Raw genomic sequence first — 26,905 nt, 5'->3', positions numbered from 1 at the left:
GGTGGCCACTGAAGATGACAGGACACAACAGTGTTTTATGTGAAACTTTCCTATTAGAAACCCTGTAGCTCAGCAGTAAAGCACTGGACCTGTTAACCTTGGGACCATGGTTCAAGCTCTCTGTCCACCTTACTATTTATACATATCTTTTAATGCTTAAAACTAAAATTCCTTATAAATTTTACAAAATTTTCCTAAAAATTTCTCTTTACTTACCTTTAATCTACCATCTCTGTGAACTGCCCCACTGGAGTTTACTTTAGATATAAATACTCCCTCATCAGACTTGTCTAAAGGGTTGCCTGGAGAGCCTTGAACACCTCCCTTGATGTTCATTCCCAGTCTTTCGCCCACTAATTTTTTGATGATTACCTCCTGTTGACAAATATTACTTGTGAAAATCATGTAGATGCAAAAATAATTCCAGGAGAGTAATATCATAGGTACACAGGGGAAATACAATAACACTAGTGCACTAACCACAAATCATTACATTAAGCTGAATTCTATTTTTACTTGAAATGTTTCATAAATCAGACAACTGTAACAGAGAACCTTAACAAACATATGAGCATAAGACTGTATTTTACAAAGAAATAGTGACATTTCTTCAGAAACTTAAAATACAACTTATAACATCACTCAAGGAAAAATGAGAAAAAAGGACAATTAAAGAAGTTTAAATTAACTATTAAAGAAATGTCTGATGTAGTAAATATGGCAGAATAAACATAAAAGTATACAGAAAAGTAGCATAATGAAGAGCACAAAAATCTTTACATTTAAAACTCAAGATAGGAGGGGTTAAAAGGAATAATTTAAACTGGTTTAAGTGCAGGAAAGTGATACTGTGTGGCAGGACTACTAGTAACATTTACAGAACTCAAGTACAAAGGGCTAAAATACATTAATTAGGTATGCAACCTGCATCCTGGACAAGGAAAAATGGAGAAGCATATGAAAGGCATACTATACAGGATATACGTAGAACTGACATAGAGAATACATGTATAGCAGGTTACATGGATAGGTTTGCAAAGGTCTACCTGGAGCCACTTTCTTCATAGCCACCCCACAAATGGAGCTTTCAGAGCATATAAAATGCTGGATGCAGAGAAAAACATGATTATTATTTAGTACCATATCCTGTACCATAATCTATCAAGCATAAATTATAAAGAAGACTCTGTCACATTTATTTTCTAGAGCACCATTTTTGGTGACTATTATATTTTCTGAAAATCATGTCTGGCTTCCATAACAGCTCAAGACATGTAAGAACCACCAACTACTGCACTGCTGGATATGAGCTGCAAATTAACAATTACTGTATATGAATATGAACTTTCTCCATGGGAAAGTGGAACAGAATTCTTCCTCTGTAAGCCATGCATGTCATAAGAGGCGACTAAAATGCCAGGAGCACTGGTATAGTAACCCCTTCTCCTGTATACATTACTAATGTTAAAAAAAAAAAAAAGAGAAGCTTTTGTTTTTCTTTTTGGGCCAGTCTGCTTCAGTGGGATATGGCCAGTTTGTTGAAAGAAGAAAGAATATGAACTTATGGGTGGTGAATATTGCAACAATGAGAGAAGACTGGAGGTAGTGGAGATGTCATGTATGTGAGCAATGTGTGGTGTGAATATAATGCAGAGAATTCCTAGTTTGGAAATTAGGAGGTGCAGGATTACCAAAACTATTATCCAGAGAGCTGAGGAGGGGTTGTTGAGGTGGTTTGGATATGTAGAGAGGATGAAACAAAGCAGAATGTCTTCAAGAGTGTATAAATCTGTAGTGGAGGGAAGGCAGGGTAGGGGTCAGCCTAGGAAAGGTTGGAGGGAGGGAGTAAAGGAGGTTTTGTGTGCGAGGGGCTTGGATTTCCAGCAAGCATGTGTGAGCATGTTAGATATGAGCAAATGGAGACAAATGGCTTTTAGGACTTGACATGCTGTTGGAGTGTGAGCAAGGTAACATTTATAAAGGGATTCAGGGAAACCAGCAGGTCGGACTAGAGTTCTGGAGATGGGAAGTACATTAACACACTCTGAAGGAGGGGTGTTAATGTTGTAGTTTTATTACTGTAATGTAAGCTCACTTCTGGCAAGACAGTGATGGAGTGAATGATAATGAAAGTTTTTCTTTTTTGGGTTACCCTGCATTAGTGGGAGATGGCCAATGTGTTAATAAAAAATAAAAATAATAAATACAGCAATTTTTTTATTTAAAGGGCAGTATGTTTAATCAGGGAATGATTAATATCTCTCAGTCAATACCATATGCTATGCTAGGAGACTTGTTTCTTTTATACAAAATCAACTTTCAACAAACCAGCCATATTCCACCAAGGCAGAGTGGTCCAAAAGGAAAAGCAAGAGTTTCTCCTTTTAAATTTAGTAATACAGCCTCTCCTAACTTAACGACGGAGTTACGTTCCTAAGATCACATCGGTAAACTAACTCATCGCTAATTGAGGAGCATATTATAATGGTAGTGGGTTTGTGTCAACCATCTTTGATACTGTTTTAATGTCACTTTTGTACCATTTATAACATTTCTGGTATGTTTTTAAATGTTTATACAAGAGTGTACAGTATATTGTATTATACAAGAGTGTACAGTATATTGTAATAAACAGAACAGAGAAAATCAGCTCTAATGTACATTATTTAGGTATGCATACTGATCAGAGAGCCGGTCGTAAGTCCAAGTCGTTGGTAAACGAGTACATCACAAAGTGAGGAGAGGCTGTATACACAGGAGAAGGGGTTACTAGCCCCTTGTTCCTAGCATTTCAGTGTGTGTAAAGGAGTTTTTATGAGGATAGTGAGACTCAGGTTACGGTGTGTAGGAGAGTGAGAGATTACTTCCCAGTAAAAGTACGTCTTAGACAGGGTGTGTAATGTCACCATGGTTGTTTAACATACAGTAGGGCCTCACTTATACGGCGGGTTAGGTTTCAGGCTGTCGCCGGAAAGCAGACATCACCGGAAGGCAGAACTCCATTTTTTCCATTTATAAATGCATATAAATGCCAGACAACAAGTTTACACTAAATTATATTAAGTTAGTAATAGAACTAGGCATTAAAAACACACAAAGTAAAATACAGTCATAGTAAATTCATTACTTATCTTAAAGTATTTGTAATCTTAATGTAGGGAGAGAGGTGAGTATTACTTACTTGTAGGAAGTCAGGTGCAGGTAGCCCAGGTGTAGGTAGCACTGGCTCCCCATCTCATACTTAATATACGATATTTAAAACATCCCAGAGAGGTAAAATGCACATACTGTACACTCATTATTTACCTTAAAATATGTGTAGTCTTAATATAGGAAAAGAGGTGAGTAGTATTTATTTGTATAAAGTCAGTGTAGGTAGCCGGTAGGTGTAGCGCCTGGGCTACACCTACTGGCTACCTACACTGTGGCCCAGAGCCATATTAACATCGACATGCCTTGTTCACTGAATTTAATCATTTCTAACAACTACCTATAGATGCCATAGAAGTAATGAATAATTCATGCCGAAAATTGTAAACAAAAGCGGAGTGAGGGAGTGGCTGGGCCAAACGCAGATTCATACGTTTTCTCTAATGGCTGAACAGAGAAAACGTAATGTTGTCCCTCCACTCGGCTATCACACAGATCCACAAGTATTATTATCAGAGCACACATAAAATATGCAATAAATGCCAGACAACAAGTTTACACTAACTTAAGTTAGCAATATAAATAGGCATTAAAAACACAATAAAAGGTATGATACACACAGAGTACACTTATTACTTACCTTAAAATATTAATATTAATGTGTGAGAGGTGAGTGGCAGGGTGTTTATTGAATAAAATCAGAATGGCACACCATCATCCTCTAACTTGGCACTTAAAGCAAGAGGCTTACGACTTCTCTCTTTATTACAGTTAACCTTAGACGCCATCGTCAATGAGAGCCAACTAGTTAACGAAAGAGTAAATGAGAGAGAGAACGAGATACAGAGTTGAGACAATGTAAGAACACAAACTGAACAGGTAGTGGACGATCACTTGGTCAGGCGAAATAAATGCGTATTAATGTGTGTCTACTTTTAGTTCATTCACGTCCATTTGTAAGAGTTTGTAAAGCATTTACCTCAACATTTTTTTATTTTAATAATAATTACCTCACAATACAAATACTCTTACATTGTGTACAAGTTGTACAAGTTAGTTCAGAATAAACAAACAGCAACACACCATTTTTAGAGTGAATGAAGATAATAATAATAATAATAATAATAATAATAATAATAATAATAATAATAATATTATTATTAATATTAATAATAATAATAATATTATTATTATTAATAATAATAATAATTATTATTATTATTTATTATAAAAAGCACTAAACCCACAAGGGTCCTGAATTGCTTTACATAAAGTAAAGGCATACGAAAAGAATATTTTTCTACAGTTATCCCCCAGTTTGACTAGAGAAAACGTAATTCTTAAGACACTACCTACACAGCCGGTTTGTAAACAAATCTCATATTTACATCAATTTTCATTCTGAGTGTGTGTATCATGTTTATATGCTATGTAATGGGTTTCATATATAATTTTGGGGAAAAAATCGTAGATGGATTAATGAAAATGCCTATATTGATGTAAAATAAGACATTTAGTGTGCCCAAGAGTGATTATTATTACGTAGTATTGGCGTCATGAGTAGAGAGAGACTTAGCGATTTTAATGTGTACCTGCACACCAGCACAGTGTGTAAGTATATTTAGGTACAGGTGCACATAAGTATAATTATCAGAGTACATATAAAATATGCAGTAACTTTAAAACACTTGAAATTTTGGAAAGTTTCCTGACATAATAGATGTGGTCACGGAAAATGTAAACAAACCGGGTGGGGGGCACTGTATTTGAAAGACTGCTTGCTGTATAGCAAATTTTGGTCATAATTTGACATCGCCGTATTAGCGTAACGCCGTAAGGCAAACCGTCGTAAAGCGGGGCCTTACTGTATTTATAGACGAGGTTGTAAAAGAAGTAAATGCTAGGGTATTGGGGAGAGAGGTGGCATTAAATTTTGGGGAATCAAATACAAAAATGGGAGTTGACACAGTTACTTTTTGCTTATGATACTGTGCTTTTGGGGGATTCTAAAAAAAAGTTGCCAAGGTTTGTGGACGAGTTTGGGAGGGTGTGTAAAGGTTGAAAGTTCAAAGTGAATATAGATAAGAGTAAGGTAATGAGGGTATCAAACGATTTAAAGAAAAATTGGTTATCACATTGGAGGGAGTATGGAAGAAGTGAATGTTTTCAGATATTTGGTAGTTGACTTGTCAGTGGATGGGTTTATGAAGGATGAGACAAACCATCAAATTGATGAAGGAAAAAAGGTGAGTGGTGCACTGAAATATCTGTGGAGACAAAGAACATTATCCATGGAAACAAAGAAGGGAATGTATGAGAGTACAGTGGTACCAACACTTTTATATGGGTGTGAAGCATGGGTTGTAAATGATGCAGCGAGGAGGTGGCTGGAGGCAGTGAGATGTGTCTAAGGGCAATGTGTCGTGTATATATTATGTAGAGAATTCATTGTGTGGAAATTAGGAGGAGGTGTGGAGTTACTAAAAGTATTAGTCAGAGGGCTGAAGAGGGACTATTGAAGTGGTTTGGTCATTTAGAGAGAATGGAACAAAGTTGAATGACTTGGAGAGCATATAAATCTATAGGAGAAGGAAGGTGGGGTCGTCCCCGAAAAAGATGGAGGGAGAGGGAAAATCAGGTTTTGTGGGCGAGGGGCATGGACTTCCAGCAAGAATGCGTGAGCGTGTTAAATAGGATTTTGTGAAAGGATTCAGGGAAACTGGTTATCCAGACTTGAGCCCTGGAAATGGGAAGTACATTGCCTGCACTTTAAAGGAGGGGTTTATGATATTGGCAGTTTGGAGGGACGTTTAAACTGTTGAATCTGAGCACCTCTGCAAAGACAGTGATTATGTATGAGTGATGGTAAAAAAGATACATGTATTTTTTTTTTTAACATGTTGACTGTTTCCCACCCTGCCTCGGTGGGAAATGGCTGATGAGTTAAGAAAAATAAAACTAGAACGAGTCATTAACCCATAAACGGTCCAAACGTATATATATGCTTTTTCAACATTTGAAAGTATGTAAAAAAAGTAGATCTTTTTGTTTTTTTACATTTGAAAATGTGTAAAAAACTTATCTACTTTTTTTTTATATATATTTGAAAATATGTAAAAAAAAATGTAGATCTACTTTTGTAGCACTACACATATGAACGTAGATCTGCTTGGACCGTTTACGGGTTAAAAAAAAAAAAAAAAAAGTAAAATACACATACGGTAAACTGACCAGAGAGCTGGTCATAAGTCCAAGCAGTCGTTAAACAGGTAGGTCGTTAAGTGTGGAGTACCTTTATTTTATTTTGTTGGTACTACTCATACAAACGAACCTTTCATTCAGGGTTCTCCTCACTCTTGATAATTCCCATAGCCATCTTGCATTTTCTTGACTCAAATGTAAAAGCTGTTTTAACCACTACCAAATACATAACATCTTGGATACAATCATCATATCAAAGGGTGATTAGGAAATTTAACCCGTAAACGGTCCAAACGTATGTATACGTTCACTACCCCAGTGCCCCGAATATTTTGAAAAATAAAAGAATCGTCTTTTTTTATAGAAAAAAAGAGCATATTTTTCTGTGTTATAGGATAAAAAAAAATTTAGGGTCAGTACTTACCGAGATATGAGGCCGCGAAGTTGGCACTTGGCAATCACCTGACGGCAACATGGAGCGCTGCCGCTTGCAGAAACTCTACATATTTACCGTTTTTTTCCCTTTTTTTTTTTTTACTTTTCTTGGTTTTCTTGATATGATACTTATGTTTTACAGTAATTCTTTTAATTTCAATGCCAATTGTTGCTTATACACCAATAATATATACAAAATCATTATCATATTGTCACAGACACACATGTACACACTGACAGGTGATTTTGCACACCTGGCTGAATCACACATTATTATCTACAACTATATACAAGTATTTACATGTCCCACTTATGTTTCTAGAACTCCACGATTGTATGATACTCCATGAAGCATGGATTCAAACAGAGTGCCACTCCACACTGGTGACAAATGTATCATGTGTCCTTTCGCTGTTGGGGTCATTTTGTGGTGGTAGCACATACAACACACTTTTTCTGGGAATGCTTCTTCTTTGGGGTAGGTGGTATTGGTACCAAATAGTGACAGTTAGGGATGATTCGGTCTGGCACTTCCCTCACTGGCTGTGGTTGCTGTTGGGGGACAGGTTGTGGTGCGACAGGTCGCTGTTGAGGGGCAGATACATGTGTGGTACCATAATTTTTTGTTATCTGTTTTATGACATTCAGGGAGAATTCTGCAAAACACTGTGGTTTTCCAGTCTTTATTTCGTACATATTGAACACATTGAGCACTGCAATGTCTACAAGGTGAAAAACAGTTTTATATACCACTTGCAACTCCTACGCACACAGTCAACGAACCCTATCATGTCACACTTGTCAACGAGTCGCATATTGTTTGTATAGCCGACAACAGCAGCTGGCTTGACAATATGTTCATTGGTCTCCCTGTTCACTTTGTCTGTTTGTACCATCTCGTTTCTGTGGATGGTTGACAGTACTGTCACGTCCCGTTTGTCATGCCATGTAAGTGCCATGATGTCACTGGCATGAAATGCTTGCACTGCACCTTCAATACTACCTCAACTGAACCTTGGCATATGTTTTCTATTCCTTCTCACTGTTCCACATATATCAGTATTGTTCACACGTAGGAAATCAGCGCGCATAGGGCTTGTATACCAGTTGTCTGTGTACAATGTATGGCCCTTGCCAAGGTATGGTTCCATCATTTTTCGAACAACATCACCAGAAATGCCCAACATGCATCTGGAATCTTCGAGTGTGTTTTTCCCAGCATATACAATCACATCCAACACAAGACCACTCTCACAGTCACACATAACAAAAAGTTTTATACTAAAGCGATGACGTTTGCTTAGTATATATTGTTTGAATGACAAGCATTCCTTGAACAGAATCAAGGACTCGTCAACAACAATATTCTTGAAGGGATAAATGTAGGCACTGAATTTCTGCTTCATATAGATAAACACTTCCCGGATTTTGTATAGAAGGTCATTTCTGTTGGGTCTATTCCTGTCTGAGATGTGCAACATTCGTAGCAACAGAATGAATCTGTTGCAGGGAAGGAGGTCACGGAAGACAGGAGTACTGATAAAGTAGTCTGTGGCCCAGTAGTTACGTATATTGTTCTTACAGGTATGTGGCATAAGCATGACAGTAGCAAGGAATAAATACATTTCATCCACTGTTGTATCTTTCCATCTGCGCAGCCGTGACAATTCCCCAACCTCTGGTGTATTATCCATGATATAACGGTAATAACTGTTCATCTGGGTCACTATCAAGTTCATTATAGGCTTGTCAAAGTATAACTGGAAAAAGTCTAACTCTGTAGACTCATTTGTTATGGGTCATTCTGGCAGGATGCCACTTCCACTCGCATCAAAATCAAAAGGTTCTGGCACGAATATACACATGGTGCAGGGTGGACGTGTAGCATGGGGCATGAGGGAGCAGGAGGGGGGACAGGAGTGGAGGCAGCACATGGTTGAGGGAATGTCGGGCAGTCCTTTGTCTGTCCACCCACCGCACCATGTGGTCCAGGCACCATGCCACCCACCACTATTTCCTCCATCCCCGCATATTCACCTTCATGATCACTTTCACTATCAGTGGCAGGGGTTTTGGATCGTGACCTGCCATGACCCTTGCCGCTCACTTCAAATGGCACACTGCCTGAACGTAGGTAACGATGCCTAAAAGTACGCTTCACTGGTGAATAATGGTCAATGTCACTAGACAAATCCTCCAATGGTATAAAATCAATCTCATTGTCACTGATATCACTTTCACTATCACTAAAATACCGGGAAAATGATAGTTTCCTCTTGCGTAGTTGCCTATATGTAACACTCGCCACTCCAGAGGCGCTTAGCCCAGGGTCTTGTGTGGCCACACTGGCCACCCCAGAAGTGCTTGGCCCAGGGTCTGGTGTGGCCACACTGGCCACCCCAGAAGTGCTTGGCCCAGGGTCTGGTGTGGCCACACTGGCCACCCCAGAGGCGATGGGCTGAGGGTCATCTGGGTTATCATCTATATTTTCACTATTTCCTTGATTATTAGTAGCCACATCTGCGTCAAATCCACTAAACTGATGTTCCATATCACTTTCCTCGAATAATAGAGTGCTAATACGACGAGGCATGAGTGAATCACGAGGATGTGCCATGACGTTGACCCAAGTTGGAGCTGAATGTAACTGGTTGTACCATGTGGTACTCAGGCGTCCCAGATTTCTTTGATACTGCGCACACTGAGTGCACACATCCATTCTCTCATGTCTAGGTGACTCAGGCCTATCGCACCAATTTTGAAGGAATGAAAAATAAAATGTATACGTTTGAGGCAGTAGTGGTAAAAAGTATATATACGTTTGGACCGTTTACGGGTTAAACACCACTACAAAATCATAGCGGTGCAGAAACTCATCACAGCATTGGATGACAACATAGACAGTGAAGTGCCAGAGATCTGTAACTCCATTGTAGATCCAATAGCCAATATACAACTTCCATGGAATCAAGTGAAGCAATCAACAATAAATGTAGGCCAGAGAAACTTATGGCCTTGTGTGGTGAATAATTAAGCAGGCTTTCCAATTAATAGTATGTCAGGTTCAGGAAATTGTTGGTCTGGCAAGGAGGGTGCCAGGTGAGGGATTTCAAGATATGTAGCCAGAAGACATATATGAACTCCTAAATGACAATGATGAACAACAATCTGCCAAGGAAATGTTAGAGGAGCTCAATTTTCAGACAGAAGGGTGGCAGATAAGAGAAGAGGATCAGGAAGAACCTGAACCTCAACAGATGACACCCTGAGACTTACATGAGATGCTCCATGGTATAGTATGGGCAAAACTGAAGACTGTTTTGACTGAAAAGGACCCAGACACATCTAGAAAAATTGCAGTGAAGCTGGGTCTGGATGAGCTGACAATGTCTTATCATCAGTGGCACAAAGTACTGCAGGGTAAAGTGCAGCAGAAGAAATGAATGACAAAATATCAAGAGAGGCACCACAAATCAGCAACTCTGTCAATTCAGCCTAAGAACCTCAGCTATCCACCTCAGTTCAGTAGGGCCACAGCAATGCACTCCACTGACGTCGAAGTGAACAAGCATTAGCAAACAGAATTTAACCCTTAAACTGTCCAAACATAGATCTACGTTTTTTCAACATTTGAAAGTATGAAAAAAAGTAGATCATTTCTTTTTTACATTTGAAAAAGTGTAAAAAAAACTTTGATCTACGTTTTTCTTTTTTGTTATATTTGAAAATATGTAAAAAAAAAACATAGATCTACTTTTGGAGCACTACGCATGTGAACGTAGATCTGCTTGGATAGTTTAAGGGTTAAGAAAAAACTAATTTACATCTTTTTATTTACATGTCCTCATTTGTTGGTTTGAACCTCTCCACACATTTCTAGATCAACAAGGAACAACATCTATTATATAAGGTATCAAAAACTACTATTTTTAATACAATACTGCCCTTTTTTTGGAAGTGAAAAGAACATTATATTTTTTCTTAACACATTTGCCATTTCCCACCAAGGCAGGGTGACCCGAAAAAGAAAAAACACTCTCATCATCATTCACTCTGTCACTGTCTTGCCAGAAGTGCACCTACACTACAGGCAAAAAACTGTAACACATCTCCACCCTTAACTGGTTTCCCTGAATCCCTTCATAAATGTTACTTTCCTCACACTCCAACAGCACATCAAGTCATAAAAAACACTCGTCTCTACTCGCTCCCATCTAACATGCTCATGCATGTTTGCTGAAAGTCTAAGCCCTTCATACACAAAACAATCTCTACCCCCTCCCTCCAGCCTTTCCTAGAACAACCCGTACACTGCCTTCCTTCCACTACAGATTTATATGCTCTTCAAGTCATAATATCCCATTTCATCCTCTCTAAATGTTTGAAGCACCTCAACCCCTCCTCAGCCCTCTGGATAATACTTTTAGAAACCCCACACCACCTTCTAATCTCCAAACTACAGATTTTCTGCATAATATTCACACTGCACATTGCCCTCAGACATGACATCTCCACTGCCTCCAGCCTTCTCCTTGTTGCAACATTAACCCTCTGTATGAGAGTATCACTGTACTCTCTTACGTACTTCCCCTCTTTGCTTCCATGGATAACGTCTCCACAGACTCCTCAGTGCACCACTCACCCTTTTCCCTCTCATCAATTCTATGATTCACTTTGTCTTTCATGGACCCATCTTCTGACAAGTCCACTTCCAAATACAGTGGACCCTCGACCAACGATGGCATTGACTAACGATAAAATCGGGCAACAATGCGTTTTTGTGTAAAAATATTGGCTCGACCAACGATGAAAAACTCGGGTAAGGACATTCGTCCCAAACGTGTCCGCCTGTCCATCCAGCCTGAGTGCACCTCAGCTGCCCTGCCTTCAGCTAGTGTGCCATTGTTTACAAGCCACTGCAGTCGGTTTCATGTGTACCTGCGATACATTTTGTATTATTCCAGTGTTTTTAGTGCTTGTAACTGATAAATAAGCCACCTTGGGCCCAAAGAAAGCTTCTAGTGCCAACCCTGTGGTAAAAAGGGTGAGAATCACTATGGAAATGAAAAAAGAGATAATTGCAAAGTACAAAAGTGGAGTGCGTGCCTCCGAGCTGGCCAGGTTGTATAACAAATCCCAATCAACCATCGCTACTATCTTGGCAAACAGAAAGGCAGTCAAGGAAGCTGTTGTTGCAAAAGGTGCAAGTATGTTTTCAAAACAGAGATCGCAAATACTCGAAGATGTAGAGAGACTGTTGTTGGTGTGGATAAATGAAAAACAATTATCAAGAGATAGTGTGTCTCAGTCAATAATATGTGAAAAGGCAAGGCAGTTGCATGATGATTTAATAATAAAATGCCTGCAACTAATGGTGATGTTAGTGAATTTAAGGCCAGGAAAGGTTGGTTTGAGAGATTTAAGAATCGTAGTGGCATACACAGTGTGACAAGGCATGGTGAGGCTGCCAGTTGTGACCAAAAAGTGGCTGAAAAATACGTGCATGAATTCAAGGAGTACATAGACACTGAAAAATTAAAACCCCAACGAGTGTTTAATTGTGACAAAACAGGCCTGTTTTGGAAGAAAATGCACTGCCAGGACCTACATTACACAGGAGGAAAATGCACTGCCAGGACACAAGTCTATGAAAAACAGGCTAACTCTAATGTTTTGTAGTAATGCTAGTGGGGATTGCAAAGTGAAGCCTCTACTCGTGTATCACTCTGAAACTCCCAGAATGTTCAAGAAAAACAGTGTCGTCAAGGCTAATTTGTGTGTGATGTGGAAGGCAAACAGTAAGCCATGGGTCACTAGAGACATTTTCTATGATTGGTTCTATCATGTGTTTGGTCCCACTGAAAAATTACCTCCTGGAAAATAAATTGGACCTCAAGTGCCTCCTGGTATTAGACAATGCTCCTGCTCATCCTTCAGACTTGCCAGAGTGAATTGCAGGGGAGTTGAGCTTCATAAAAGTGAAGTTCTTGCCTCCTAATACCACTCCTCTCCTCCAGCCATGGACCAGCAGGTCATTTCAAATTTCAAAAAACAGTACAACAAAGCAGTGTTTCAAAAATGCTTTTAAGTGACTTCAGACACTGAATTGACCCTAAGAGACTTTTGGAAAGACCACTTTAGCATTCTCAGTTGCATAAACCTTATAGGTAAGGTTTGGGAGGGAGTGACTAACAGGACCTTGAACTCTGCTTGGAGGAAACTGTGGCCAGAATGTGTACAAGAGAGGGATTTTGAAGGGTTTGGGGCTAACCCTCAGGAGCCTATGCCAGTTGTGGAATCTATTGTGGCATTGGGAAAGCCCATGAGGTTGGAGGTTAGTGGGGAGGATGTGGAAGAGTTGGTGGAGGACAATGATGAGAAACTAACCACTGATGAGCTGCAAGAGCATCTGCAACAGCAAGAGACCACAACTGAGGAAACTGCTTCAGAGGGAGGAAGAGAGAAATGGAGGAAGTTGCCTTCTTCAACAATTAAGGAAATTTGTGCAAAGTGGGGTGACTTGGAAACCTTTATGGACGAACATCACCCTGGCACAGCTATTGTAAGCCGTGCTGGTGACTTTTATAATGACAGTGTTTTGGCCCATTTTAGGAAAATCTTAAAGGAATGCCATATACAGAGCTCTATGGACAGACTTTTGGTGCAACAGAGGTCCAGTGACTGTCAAGTTGTTCCCAGTGGCATTAAAAAAAGAAGGGAAGTAACCCCAGAAAAGGACTTGGAACCTAAAGTCCTTATGGAAGGGGATTCCCCTTCCAAACAATAATACACCACCATCATCTCCCCTCCTCCCATCTCATCACTTATCACTACATCTTCAATAAAGGTAAGTACAGGTCCGCCATCACAAATCCGGCAATCAGTTATTCGGTTCCTTCAGTTATTCGGCACTAATTTTGGCTAGCATAATTTCAAATTTCCAGGGTTGCCACACCAACCTGCTGGTACTGTTTGGTGGCACTACTTGCTGCATAAGTCATTCCAATTTCTTTTTCTCCATTTGTTTTAACCTGCTTACTTTTAGCCCTAGCCATGGTTCCAATGAATAAAAGAAATGCTTCTCATTATGTAAAGCACCTACACAGTACATTATCCATTAAAGATAAGGTGGCTTTGAAGCCACTGTTGGTTGTCATGAACTCAGTCTCATGATGCAGGAGAATATGCTTTATTATTACGCTAATATCAACACTACAGCTTATTTGCCTATCACAATTGATCTAATATGACATAATAAACAATATAAATAACATAAAACATGTTAAATACTCCAGAATGAATATTTGGCATAACACTGAGCAGTTCGATAGAGTTATGAAGAGGATATGGTAAACAAATACCATTCTCCTATCCTTGTCTTGGGGGCTTATATTAGAGAAAATGGAGTATAGCACAGGGCTAACTATGATATACACTCATACTCCCCCACAAACATGAATCAAAAGTTATTTTCTCTCTATAGATTATCACACATAGCAGCATATGTGTAGAGAACCTAGGATAACCCCAAAAAAGTCAACATGGCTTATTTTTAGTACCTGGCTTGGGCTAGCCATATATGATTTTTGGTAAATATTCGATTCCCAACCAGGGTAGAAACATTAGGCGTGTTTCTTTACACCTGTTGTCTATGTTTACCCATCAGTAAATGGGTACCTGGGTGTTAGCCGACTAGTGTGGGTGTTATCCTGGGACACTGACCTAATTTTCTTGAAATACTCAGCATAACAAGTGCCTTTCTATACAGTAGTATGTCACTGATGTCAGTTAGGCCTGTATACCTTGTACATGTACGTGTAGTAAATAAAGATACTATTACGTATTATTATTGTATTATTATTATTATTATTTTCTCAGTTATTTGTTGGGTTATCTTATTCAAACTTGGGCAATGTATGATGGAAAGATACTTCTTCACGTACACCAAAAATGAAAGAAATCAGACCATAAATAGCAGAGTTCACTTCTCAGCCATTAGCGGCCGCTTAGCGGTATATTTTTGTATGGTTGTTATGGTTATATTCTCATTTTTTCAGTCCCATTTGATAGAATGAAAGATATATTACAGAAATAGATATGATTTTGATTGCTTTCATGATGAAAAGTACCTTGAAATTGCGCTCACAGTAGCGAAAATGTTCTATTCTTTAGCGAAGCTCAAGAGTAAACAAATGACATCACCGTCCAATACCTGTCCGCCTGCCAGTCTAAATTCCAGTACACAGTCAAGAATGGATTGACATTATTTATACAATTATTACAATAATGCAGTAGTCTGCGTAACAGTAAATCATCTATTTTTTTTTTTGTGAATAAAAATTCCAAATGGTAAGCAAGAGTAATATAAGAGGGGCCTGTAGCCATGACTAATGAACAGAGAAAATGTTATTTTAGTGCCAGGAATGTCTGCATTGTTTATTCTGGACCCTATTTTGAAATTGGCATCTGTTGAAATTTGTGTGAAATTGGCCAAATTGCCAATTTCTAACCACTTTATTGGGTAGTTGAAATAAGTGAATGGGCAGTTTCTTGTACTCAGTTGACAGACTAGAAGTAAATAAGTTTATTCAGGTATACACAAATACAGTTACATAGATTATCATACATAGCAGTGTATGTATAGAGAACCTAGGATACCCCAGAAAAGTCAGACAAAGTGACTTATTTCCAGTACCTGGCTTGGGCTTGCCATATATGATTTTTGGCAAATATTTTTTTTTCTCGGTTGTTTGTTGGGCTATCTCATTGAAATTTGGGCAATGTATGATGGAAAGATGCTTCTTAACGTACAACAAAAATAAAAAAAGACTGACGATAAATAAGGGAGTTCACTCCTCAGCCGCCTCTCTGCAGTATATTTTCGTATGGTTTTTATGGTTGTATTCTCATTTTTTGGACTCATTTGATAGAATGGAAGATACATTACAGAAAGAGACATGATTCTGATTGCTTTCACGATGAAAAGTACCTTGAAATTGAGCTCAAAGTAGCGGAAATGTTCGATTTTTGCTGATGTTCAATGAACTGTGTAAGTCAAGTTGGTTAATTTTAATAAGTGTATTCTAACCTAACCACTCTGTAATTCGGCAAACTCAGTAATCCGGCACACTACAGGTCCCAATGATGCCGGATTTGTGATGGAGGACCTGTATCATTTATTCTTCATGAAGTATTTATTGTGCATGTACCATTGTTTTCTGTGTAGGAAAAGGTATACAGTGGACCCCCAACGTACGATGTCCCCAATCTACGTTAAAACCAAACTATGATGCTTTTCAGCGTAAAAATTTGACCCTGACGTATGTTGAAAAACTGAATCTACAGCATTCGTCCGGTACACGTCCACATGTCTGTCTGCCTGAGCACGCCTCAGCTGGCCTGCCTTCAGTTAGTGTGCCTATGTTTACAAGCCAGAGCGGTCCCTCCCATGCATACATTCAGAATATCTTGTATTATTCCAGTGTTTTTAGTGTTTCTAACTGCTAAATAAGCCACCATGAGCCCAAAGAAAGCTTCTAGTGCCAGCCCTATAGTAAAAAGGGTGAGAAATATTATCGAAATACTGTCATACCACGGTGAGCTGCTGCTGCTGTAGCACCGTCAGCTACTGCTGCTGCTGCTGTAGCACCGTCAGCTGCTGCTGCTGTAGCACCATCAGCTGCTGCTGCTGTTGCTGCTGTAGCACCACCAGCTGCTGCTGCTGCTGCTGTAGCACCGTCAGCTGCTGTTGCTGCTGCTGTAGCACCATCAGCTGCTGTTGCTGTAGCACCGTCAGCTGCTGCTGCTGTAGCACCATCAGCTGCTGCTGCTGCTGTTGCTGCTGTAGCACTGTTGTTGGTGTGGCTTATCGAGAACAGTGAGAAACAATTAACCCCAGAGGATTAGCCGCCCAGGATAACCCAAAAAAGTCAGTGTGTCATCAAGGACTGTCTAACTTATTTCCATTGGGGTCCAAAACCCTTTCAGGGTTTTGGCCGTACTAGTATGGCTTATGCCCCAGGGTTTTTGACGTACGAGTACGCCTAAATTCTAGCACCCTCAAATCTAATGAGAGAAAGCTGGTAGGCCTACATATGAAAGAAAGGGTCTATGTGGTCAGTGTGTGCAGTATAAAAAAAATCCTTCAGCACACAGTGCGTAATGAGAAAAAAAAAATTTGACCATGTTCTTGGATTAAAACAGCGACTTCGCACTGTATTTTTGTATGGTATTTATTACTGTATTCTAGTTTTCCTGGTCTCATTTTATAGAATGGAAGACATATTACAGAAATTGAGATGATTTTGACTGGTTTTACAATGAAAAGTACCTTGAAATTGAGCTCAAAATAGCAGAAATGTTCGATTTTTACCAAAGTTCAAAAGTAAACAAATCATGCCAAGCGTCCAATACACATCAACTGGTGAGTCTAATATTCTTTCACAAGTGCACTGATATTATTTATACCATTTCTACACTAATGCAGTAGTCTGCATAACAGCAAATCTTCTATTTTTTGTAAGAATAAAAATTCAAAGTGGAAAGCCAAAGAAATATAAGAGGGACCTGGGGATGTGACTAACGAACAGCGAACTTGTTATTTTAGTGCCAGAAATGTCTTTCTTGTTTATTCTGGACCCTATTCAGAAATTGGCATCTTTTGAAATTCGTGTGAAATTGGCAAAAATTGCTAAATTCTAACCACTGTATTGGATAGTTGAAATTGGTAAATGGGTGGTTTCCTGTACTCATTCGATAGAAAAAATGGAGTTCTAGTGAAATAGTTATGATTTTTGTCGACTAGTACACTGGAATTGGCCGAAAATAGGGTTCAAAGTGGGCAAAATCGCTGATGCGTAAACATCGTCAAGACTGCTAACTTCGCGAGAGCATAATTCCGTAAATTTTCCATCAAATTTCATATTTTTGTTGTCATTATGATCGGGAAAAGATTCTCTATCTTTTAAAAGAAAAAATAATTTTTTTTTTAAATTTGGGGGACCCTGAGAACAAGTCTCTGAGAGGGCCTGTGGACCCTGAAAGGGTTAATCTTGTCTCCCAGGATGCGACCCACACCAGTCGACTAACACCCAAGTGAACAGGAAAAAATGCCTGGAACTAGTGCTCATATTGGTGAATTTAAGGCCAGCAAAGGTTGGTTTAAGAGATTTAAGTATCGTAGAGGCATACACAGTGTGATAAGGCCTGTCCTGGAAAAAAATGCCAAACAGGATCTACATTACTCAGGAGGAAAAGGCACTCCCAGGACACAGTGTCTCATCAGTCATTGCTGCATCTTCAATAAAGGTGTCATTTATTCTTCATTTAGTAGAGTAGTCCATGCACAATATACAGGTACCATCTGACTTATGACCGAGTTCAGTTCTGACAAACCGGTCATATTTTTGTAATGACTTTATTTTATTGTTTTATTTTGGTATTTCATTTTTTACTTTACTTTTTATGCTGTTAGTACTGTATTTTATACTGTAAGGTTTAGGATAAACACTGTGTAGAACACAAACAGCTGTTTATTTCCCAGAAATTTGGCATAGAAAACACGGTCGTAAGTTGAATGGTCGTATGTTGAGCAGGTCGTAAATCAGATGGTAGGTGTATATTGTGCATGTACTACTCTACTATTGTGCATGTATCCTTTTTGTGTAGAGGAAAATGTATATTTCATGTGGTAAAAATTTTTCTTTTCGTACTTTTGGGTGTCTTGCACGGATTAATTTGATCTCCATTATTTCTTATGAGGAAAATTAATTCAACCTACGAGCATTTCGTCTTACGATGGGATCTCAGGAATGGATTAATATCGTAGGTCGGGGGACCACTGTATTTCATGTGAAAAAAAAAATTCATACTTTTAGGTGTCTGGAATGGATTAATTGGATTTCTATTATTTATGGGGGAAATTAAATCCGCTAACGATAAATTCAGTAAAGGACAAGCTCTCTGGAATAGATTAATATCATTGGTCGAGGGTCCACTGTATCTGAATACACTCACTCCCACCTTCCTATTTGATATCCAGTCTTGCATTACCTAATTTTTTGTTTTTTCAACAAACCAGCCGTATCCTATCGAGGCAGGGTGGCCCAAAAAGAAAAACGAAAGTTTCTCTTTTTAAATTTAGTAATTTATACAAAAGAAGGGGTTATTAGCCCCTTGCTCCTGGCAGAAATTTTTTGTTATCACTATTTTTCCCATATGTTATCAGTATTCTGAGGGAATAAATTAGGAGTGACATCGTGACAGTTGAAGTTTTAATACATTTCTTCCTTGCCCCCACTGTACCATGGTTAGTATATAGTGTAATTCACCCACTCTCACTTTCTCATTTGCCTGAATCTATAATACAGTGGACCCTCAACCAACGGCATTAATCCGTTCCAGAGAGCTAGCCGTTAGCCGAATTTGCCGTTGGTCGAATTAATTTTCCCCATAAGGAATAATGGAAATCCGATTAATCCGTTCCAGACAGCCAAAAATATTAAAAAAATAAATTTTTTTTCTACATGAAATATACATTTCCTTATGCAGAAAACAATTAGACATGCACAATACATACATAAATACTAAAATGACATTTACCTTTATTGAAGACTATTGTTGAGTGATGAGACACTGTTTTTCTTGAACACTCTGGGATTTTCAGAGTGATACATGAGTAAATGCTTCACTTTGCAATCCCCACTAGCATTACAACAAAACAAGAAGGTTAGCCTGTCTTTTGTCATTATGTCATTACGAGTTCCATAAACCACACTGTGTGCCATCACCCTTTGTCACCTATTCTTCATCAAGCTATAATAATTGGAGCTTAGAGTTAATGTAGTTGGCAATGCAGACAACAAAGAAATGCAGGAGAGCAAATGTGAAGAAATGAACCAGATGACTTACTTTTCATTTTGAAAAGTGATCATATGCGCTAGTGCAATAAGGAGTCTATCTACAGAAGTTCAAGGAATACTACCACAAGGAGGAATTTTTTATATTTCAAAACATACTGTATGCACATGCATGTTAATAGTGGATTTTATTCTTTTTGCAACAGCCATTAACATTTAAGGATGCCAATGTATGTATTTAGAGAAAATCAGAAAGAACAAGTTATCTACCACAGCTGAATTACAATCAACTCGGGGTCTACAGAAGACACATGGATTGAGATGGGAGAGTGGAACTATGTCAAATATATACATAAGGCTAAGAGGAAGAAATAATACCATATATTACTGCTGTCAGGAAAATTAAAATGCCGAATATGAAAAACAACCAAACAGTTCATACACAAATGAAAATCATTGCACATCAATGGACATCTAACAGAGCCACAATTTGTTTACTCACATGGACAGAAAGCTCTTGACTCGCAGAAAGGATCTAAAGAAATAAACAAATTACAAAAGTAAAGAACCGAATGCAAGTCCACAAGTTACACTATTTTCTAAGTATGAATTTTCAAATACTATTCCAAACACAATTTTATTACGTCCAATCAGCCACTGTGGAATTTGAAGAATTTCAATGAGGAAAATTATATGATATTTAAATTTTCATGAAAATGGTATGCCTTGCAAAAATATTACCTCCTTAAAACAATATATTGCACATCATAACAGATATATTTGGAACAAGATACAGTTTATCATCAAATAAGATGCATACTCTTTATGTTTCTTACAAAAGAAATTTTCTAAAAATGAAAATAGGCTTTCTTGGGTTATTTTCCCCAGTATATACCTCTTCAAGGGGGGCTCCTTGGCATGGTGAAGAGGCTCTTGGTCTGAGGAATTAAACCTGTTGGTCTCCTTCCTCAGACCGAACCTAATTACCCCCCAATCCCCCCTTCCCTATCCCATCCTCCCTTTTTCCTTTCCTCCTCCTCCTCCCCACCCCTCCCTTTTGCCCTTCCTCTTTTTGGCCTTTGGGATTTTTCCCACAGGCACGCTACTTCCTTGGTAGGGGAAAGGATACTGAGGTCCATCCCATTCCGTTGAGGTTCTTGGCTGTGGTGTAGTTTGCTGTGGAATCTGGATCACCAGAGGATGCCCCAATCCCTCTCCGGTCTCCCGGGGGGTGGCTTTGGGTGTCTTTCGGGCGACGGGTGTATCTCTGGAGGCTGCCTTTCGGATTCCAGGGGTGGTGGCCAAAGGAGATATGCTTTGTGGCGGATATCCGGCCGCCCTCTCTTTTGTCCACCGAGGTAGCTCAGCAGATGTGAGGTTGCTATCCCGGACTGCTGGTTTACTGGCATAAAGGGTAGGGTATGGCACGGGTTCCATGCCACATCTGCACTACTTGCGGTGCTGAGGTCCTCTTGGGAGCGGAGGGAGATTTCTGGCCCTTTCATTCCTCCTAGGAACTATCCCTCCCCAGTCCCCCCCCCAACCTAACCATGGAGGACCCAATCCATGACCCCGCTACCTCCGGGCCCCTTCTTGTTACCGCACCCCGTTCTGACCCCGCCTCGTCTTTTGACCACTCTTCGGACACTCCTAAGGCCCCTGTACCTCTTGCTGGTGCTGTTTCATCCTTCGATTTGTCTGACCTCTGCTCTCCTTTGATTATGCTTCCAGCCTCTCCCTCTACGGTGTGGCAATTTTCAAATCGCCAGCCCATCCCACGTCAGACCAACTCTGGTCCCACTCCTAAACGCCAACGACAATTGCCTGATGATACTTCTTTGCTACCTTCTCGCTCTACTCAGAAAAGACCGACACGTCGTGCTCTCCCTTTCCACGCTCAGTTTCAGAATGCACAATGGACTAAATTCTTTATACTTTATGACCGACTTCCTCTATTGCCTATCTTTCCGACCATAGTATTGGCAAGGCGCTCCTTCGCCATGTTGGTAGAGACATTTCCTTTCATGCTCTCAAGAGCGGTACCTACATCATCACTGTCCAGAATGCCACCGAAGCTCGTGATCTTTCTCTTCTTTCACATATCGACACTATTCCTGTCACTATCGAAAAACATCATTCCCTCAATTCTTGTAGTGTTACTGTTATTCTGCCCCATACCATAATCCAACAGAATTTCCAGACATGTGGCAATGACATTCTTGAACAGCTGGAACTTCAAGATCTCCCAATCCTCAAAATAGACGCTTAAGTCCTTCCTGCCCGCAGTCGGAGACATTACCCTTGCAATGTCGCTCAATTAACTTTCGACAGCCGTGAACTCCCATCCTCTGTTTATGTAGCAGGACATCACTTACGCGTTCGAAAGGTGATCCCTACACCGCAACAGTGTAGAAACTGCTGGCGATTTGGTCACCCTGCAAAATATTGCAGATCTATAGCCGAATGCCCAGGCTGTGGTGCTGATGACCATTCTAATACGTCTTGTAGTCGACCTCCCTCTTGCCTTAACCCTTAAACAGTCCAAACGTATATATACGTTCTTACACGTAGCGTCCCAAACGTATATATATGTTTTATTTTTCCTGCCTTCAAATTTGGCACAATTGGCCTGAGATGCCTTGTCAGCATAGAATGGGTCCTAACACTCAGTGTGCGCAGTATTAAAAAAATCTGGGACCACTTAGTACCTTGTGGGAGCGCCAATTAAATTGAGTGCCAGTTAGAGCAAACAGTGTGGCAAACACCAAGGATTCACTGATGTAATATCATATTGAGGACCCTATCATCCAATTATTTGCGCGCTCTCAAAAAAAAAAAAAAAAAATGGAAATTGAGTTATTCATATAGAAAAATAGCTTAACTCTTTGGCAACACAATGGTACAAGAATCAATGTTCTACAACAGAAATTATAGTCATTTATATCAGGTAAGGTGACGGCGATATGGGTAGCGCGTCTGCTCACAGCCCATATATTTTTTGGATTTTTTCTTGTTTTTTTATCACTTTTTCTTGCATTATTCTTTCTAATATAATAATTGACTATTTGGCATCATAAAACAGTAGGCGGAGCTTATACATAGACTTCAAGCCAATCAGGAACCATCTGGGAACACCGGCAGTATTCCCCTCCAGAGAGCCAGGAGAAATCACTTCATTATTACGCTTATATCACTCTATGGTTTATTTATCTATCAGAATTGATCTAATATGATATAATAAACACTATAAATAACATACAAACATGTTATATACTCTAGACTGAATAAAATAGGCCATAATATGGCGATAGTCCACCAGCAATATTTCGTTATAAATGAGTTACTCGTCTCCATGTCGTATTCTTTGGTCTTCAGTGATAGAAAATGGTATTTTGAAGAAGATAACTGCACTAGAACATCAGTTTACTAAGAAAACCACCCAAACAAACGCGATTTTTGCGAAAAAAAAAAATTTGAGACGGCGGGCCGGCAGGCGCTCCAGGCCAATATCTTGGAAGTAACTTATTCACTTATTTTGCTAAAGTAAGCCTTTACTACTTAATTAAGTGGAATAATATTCACAGAAATTGTAAAATAATGATTTCTCTAATTTCTGATGGTACATTTTTGGAAATATTCCAAATATTTTGGGATTTATGTGGGAGTAAAGGGCAGATTTTTTTGCAACATTCCAAGAACTAACAAACTTTACTTTGTTTTTTTTTTGTGAAATAAAGATAAGATATTTAGAGGAAAGGAAACCGTGAGAAATTCGTATAAGCATTGTTCTCTCGGCACCAAGTGCCCAAACAACCTTACGTCGTCCCATACAGGACTACCTTCCTGCCAAAGGGCATTTTCAGTAAATCAGTCCTTTTTCAGTCTTTTCTCAGTTGTTGTTTGAGGTATCTTATTGACAAATATTTACAGGAATTAGAGAAAATACTTCGTCTTGTGCACCAAAACTGAAGGACATCTGATGGTAAACAAAAAAGCAAAAATTAATTGGACGATAGGTCCAATTAATTTTATGAGGAAAGTGATGTTAACCCCAAGTTTAGGGTCTGTCTATCTCTGTATCTCTGTCTATTTCTATCTCTGTCTTCCTCTGTCTACCTCTGTCTCTGTCTATCTGTCTTTATCTATCTGTCTCTCTTTCAATCTCTCTCTCTGTCTGTCTATCTCTGTCTCACAGGTACACATAAATACAAGTATATACAGTGGACCCCCGGTTTACGATATTATTTCATTCCAGAAGTATGTTCAGGTGCCAGTACTGAACGAATTTGTTCCCATAAAGAATATTGTGAATTAGATTAGTCCATTTCAGACCCCCAAACGCACATGTACAAACGCACTTACATAAATACACCTACATAATTGGTTGCATTGGGAGGTGATCGTAAAGCGGGGGTCCACTGTTTAGTGTAAACTACCTAGGATAACCCAAAAAATTCAGACAAAGTGCTATACTCCTAGGTAGTTGGTTGGTAGACAGCAACCACCCAGGGAGGTACTACCGTCCTGCCAAGTGAGTGAAAAACGAAAGCCTGTAATTGTTTTACATGATGGTAGGATTCCTGGTGTCCATTTTTCTGTCTCATAAACATTCAAGGTTTCAGGTACGTCTTGCTACTTCTACTTACACTTAGGTCACACTACACATACATGTACAAGCATATATATACACACCCCGCTGGGTTCTCTTCTATTTTCTTACTAGTTCTTGTTCTTGTTTATTTCCTCTTACTTCCATGGGGAAGTGGAACAGAATTCTTCCTCCGTAAGCCATGCGTGTTGTAAGAGGCGACTAAAATGCCGGGAGCAAGGGGCTAGTAACCCCTTCTCCTGTATATATTACTAAATGTAAAAGGAGAAACTGTCGTTTTTTCTTTTGGGCCACCCCGCCTCGGTGGGATACGGCCGATGTGTTGAAAGAAAAGAAAGAAAGTGCTATACTCTGCTTGAAGATGTGAGCAAACATGATGGACGATGCAGTCTTGTGGCTCTCTCTGAGACAGAGAGCTAGACGGATAGACAGATAGACAGGGAGCTTGACAGACAGACAAATAGACAGACAGACATGTTTGTGTACCAGCGAAAACAAAGTGAGGGCAATGCTCATCAAATATCACCTCTAATCTTTTTTTATCAGCTGCACCCTCCCCCACCCTCGTGTATGCTCATCAAACGTCAGCTCTTATCAGTTGTTTTCTCATCTTATTATGTCACTGTCAGGGGTGGACTTTGTTTTTCATGCTTCAAGGGAACTTATTATTACCAATTATTATTATTATTATTATGTATTCTTCTCCTCCTCCTCCTCCTCCTTCTCCTTCTCCTCCTCCTCCTCCTTCTCCTCCTCCTTCTCTTCCTCCCTCTCCTTCTTCTCCTATATCTCCTCCTCCTCCTTCTCCTCTTCATCTTTCTACTCCTCCTCCTTATTGTTATTATATACTTCCACATATACAAAACATTGCTGGGACATATAAATACACCTACCATCCGACTTACGACCGAGTTCGGTTCCAAGAAACTGGTCGTAAGTTGAAATGGACGTAAGTCGAACTTTACTACTGAATATCAACATCACATTTTTGTAATGACTTTATTTTATTGTTTTATTTTGGTATTTCATGTTTTACTTTACTTTTTATGTTGTTAGTACAGTGGACCCCCGCATACCGATTTTAATCCGTGCAAGAGGGCTCATTGGTATGTGAAATAATCGGTATGCGAATGAATTTTCCCCATAAGAAATAATGGAAATCAAATTAATCCGTGCAAGACACCCAAAAGTATGAAAAAAAATTTTTTTTACCACATGAAATGTTAATTTTAATACACACAAACTGAAAAAGGCATGCACACTTACATGACACTTACTTTTATTGAAGATGTGGTGATGATTGATGGGATGGGAGGAGGGGAGAGAGAGTGTTAGTGTTTAGAAGGGGAATCCCCTTCCATTAAGACTTGAGGTGTCGAGTCCTTTTCTGGGGTTACTTCCCTTCTTCTTTTAATGCCACTAGGACCAGCTTCAGAGTCACTGGACTTCTTTCGCACAACATATCTGTCCATAGTGGCCTGTACCTCTCGTTCCTTTATGACTTCCCTAAAGTGTTTCACAACATTGTCAGTGTAATAATCACCAGCACGGCTTGCAATAGCTGTGTGAGGGTGATTTTCATCAAAAAAGGTTTGCACTTCAAGCCACTTTGCACAGATTTCCTTAATCTTTGTAGTAGGCAACTTCTTCAATTTCTCTCTCCCCTCCTCTGAACCAGTTTCCTCAGGTCTGGCCTCTTGCTGTTGAAGTTGATCTAGCAGCTCATCAGTGGTTAGTTCTTCATTGTCCTCCTCCACCAACTCTTCCACATCCTCCCCACTAACCTCCAACCCCAAGGACTTTCCCAATGCCACAATGGATTCCTCAACTGGCATAATCCTCTCAGGGTTAGCCTCAAACCCTTCAAAATCCCTTTTGTCTACACATTCTGGCCACAGTTTCTTCCAAGCAGAGTTCAAGGTCTTCTTAGTCACTCCCTCCCAAGCCTTACCTATAAGGTTTACACAATTGAGGATATTAAAGTGCTCTCTCCAAAACTCTCTTAGAGTCAGTTGAGTTTCTGAGGTCACTACAAAGCACCTTTCAAACAGAGCTTTTCTGTACAGTTTTTTGAAGTTTGCAATAACCTGCTGGTCCATGGGCTGCAGGAGAGGAGTGGTATTAGGAGGCAAAAACTTGACGTTAATGAATTTGATGTCCCCATAAAGTCGCTCTGCCACGTCTGTAGGATGACCAGGGGCATTGTCTAACACCAGGAGGCACTTAAGTTCTAATTTCTTTTCAGTTAGGTAATCTTTCACATTGGGGGCAAATGCATGGTGTAACCAGTCATAGAAAAAGTCCCTAGTGACCCATGCCTTACTGTTTGCCCTCCACAGCACACATAAATTCTCCTTGAGGACATTCTTTTGCCTGAACGGTCTGGGAGTTTCAGAGTGATACACTAATAAAGGCTTAACTTTGCAATCACCAGTAGCATTGGAACACATCAACAAAGTAAGCCTGTCTTTCATAGGCTTATGTCCTGGGAGTGCCTTTTCCTCCTGAGTAATGTAGGTCCTGCTTGGCATTTTCTTCCAAAACAGGCCTGTTTCATCACAATTAAACACTTGTTCAGGTTTCAGTCCTTCAGCCTCTATGTACTCCTTGAATTCATGCACATATTTTTCAGCTGCTTTGTGGTCCGAACTGG

The 26,905-nt window shown here is 39.5% G+C and overlaps 1 protein-coding gene across 14 annotated transcripts in view; it reads right to left on the bottom strand.

The window, feature by feature from the left end:
* The window catches only part of LOC128691673 (protein lap4), an 854,149-nt gene that overhangs the window by 247,843 nt on the left and 579,401 nt on the right, over positions 1–26,905 (bottom strand). For 13 of the 14 annotated variants that reach the window (XM_070088850.1, XM_070088860.1, XM_070088857.1 and 10 more), the window contains 2 exons: positions 20,146–20,178; positions 217–375 (listed from right to left, as the gene is read on the bottom strand). In XM_070088850.1, coding sequence (XP_069944951.1) covers positions 217–375; positions 20,146–20,178 — 192 coding nt within the window. The remainder of the gene's footprint in view (positions 1–216; positions 376–20,145; positions 20,179–26,905) is intronic. The other variant, XM_070088855.1, reaches the window with a different exon arrangement.

The sequence above is a fragment of the Cherax quadricarinatus genome, chromosome 26, assembly GCF_038502225.1.
Source record: "Cherax quadricarinatus isolate ZL_2023a chromosome 26, ASM3850222v1, whole genome shotgun sequence".
Classification (NCBI taxonomy): domain Eukaryota; kingdom Metazoa; phylum Arthropoda; class Malacostraca; order Decapoda; family Parastacidae; genus Cherax; species Cherax quadricarinatus.
Note: the sequence above shows the minus strand (reverse complement) of the source record. Positions and strands in the feature narration are given on the sequence as shown.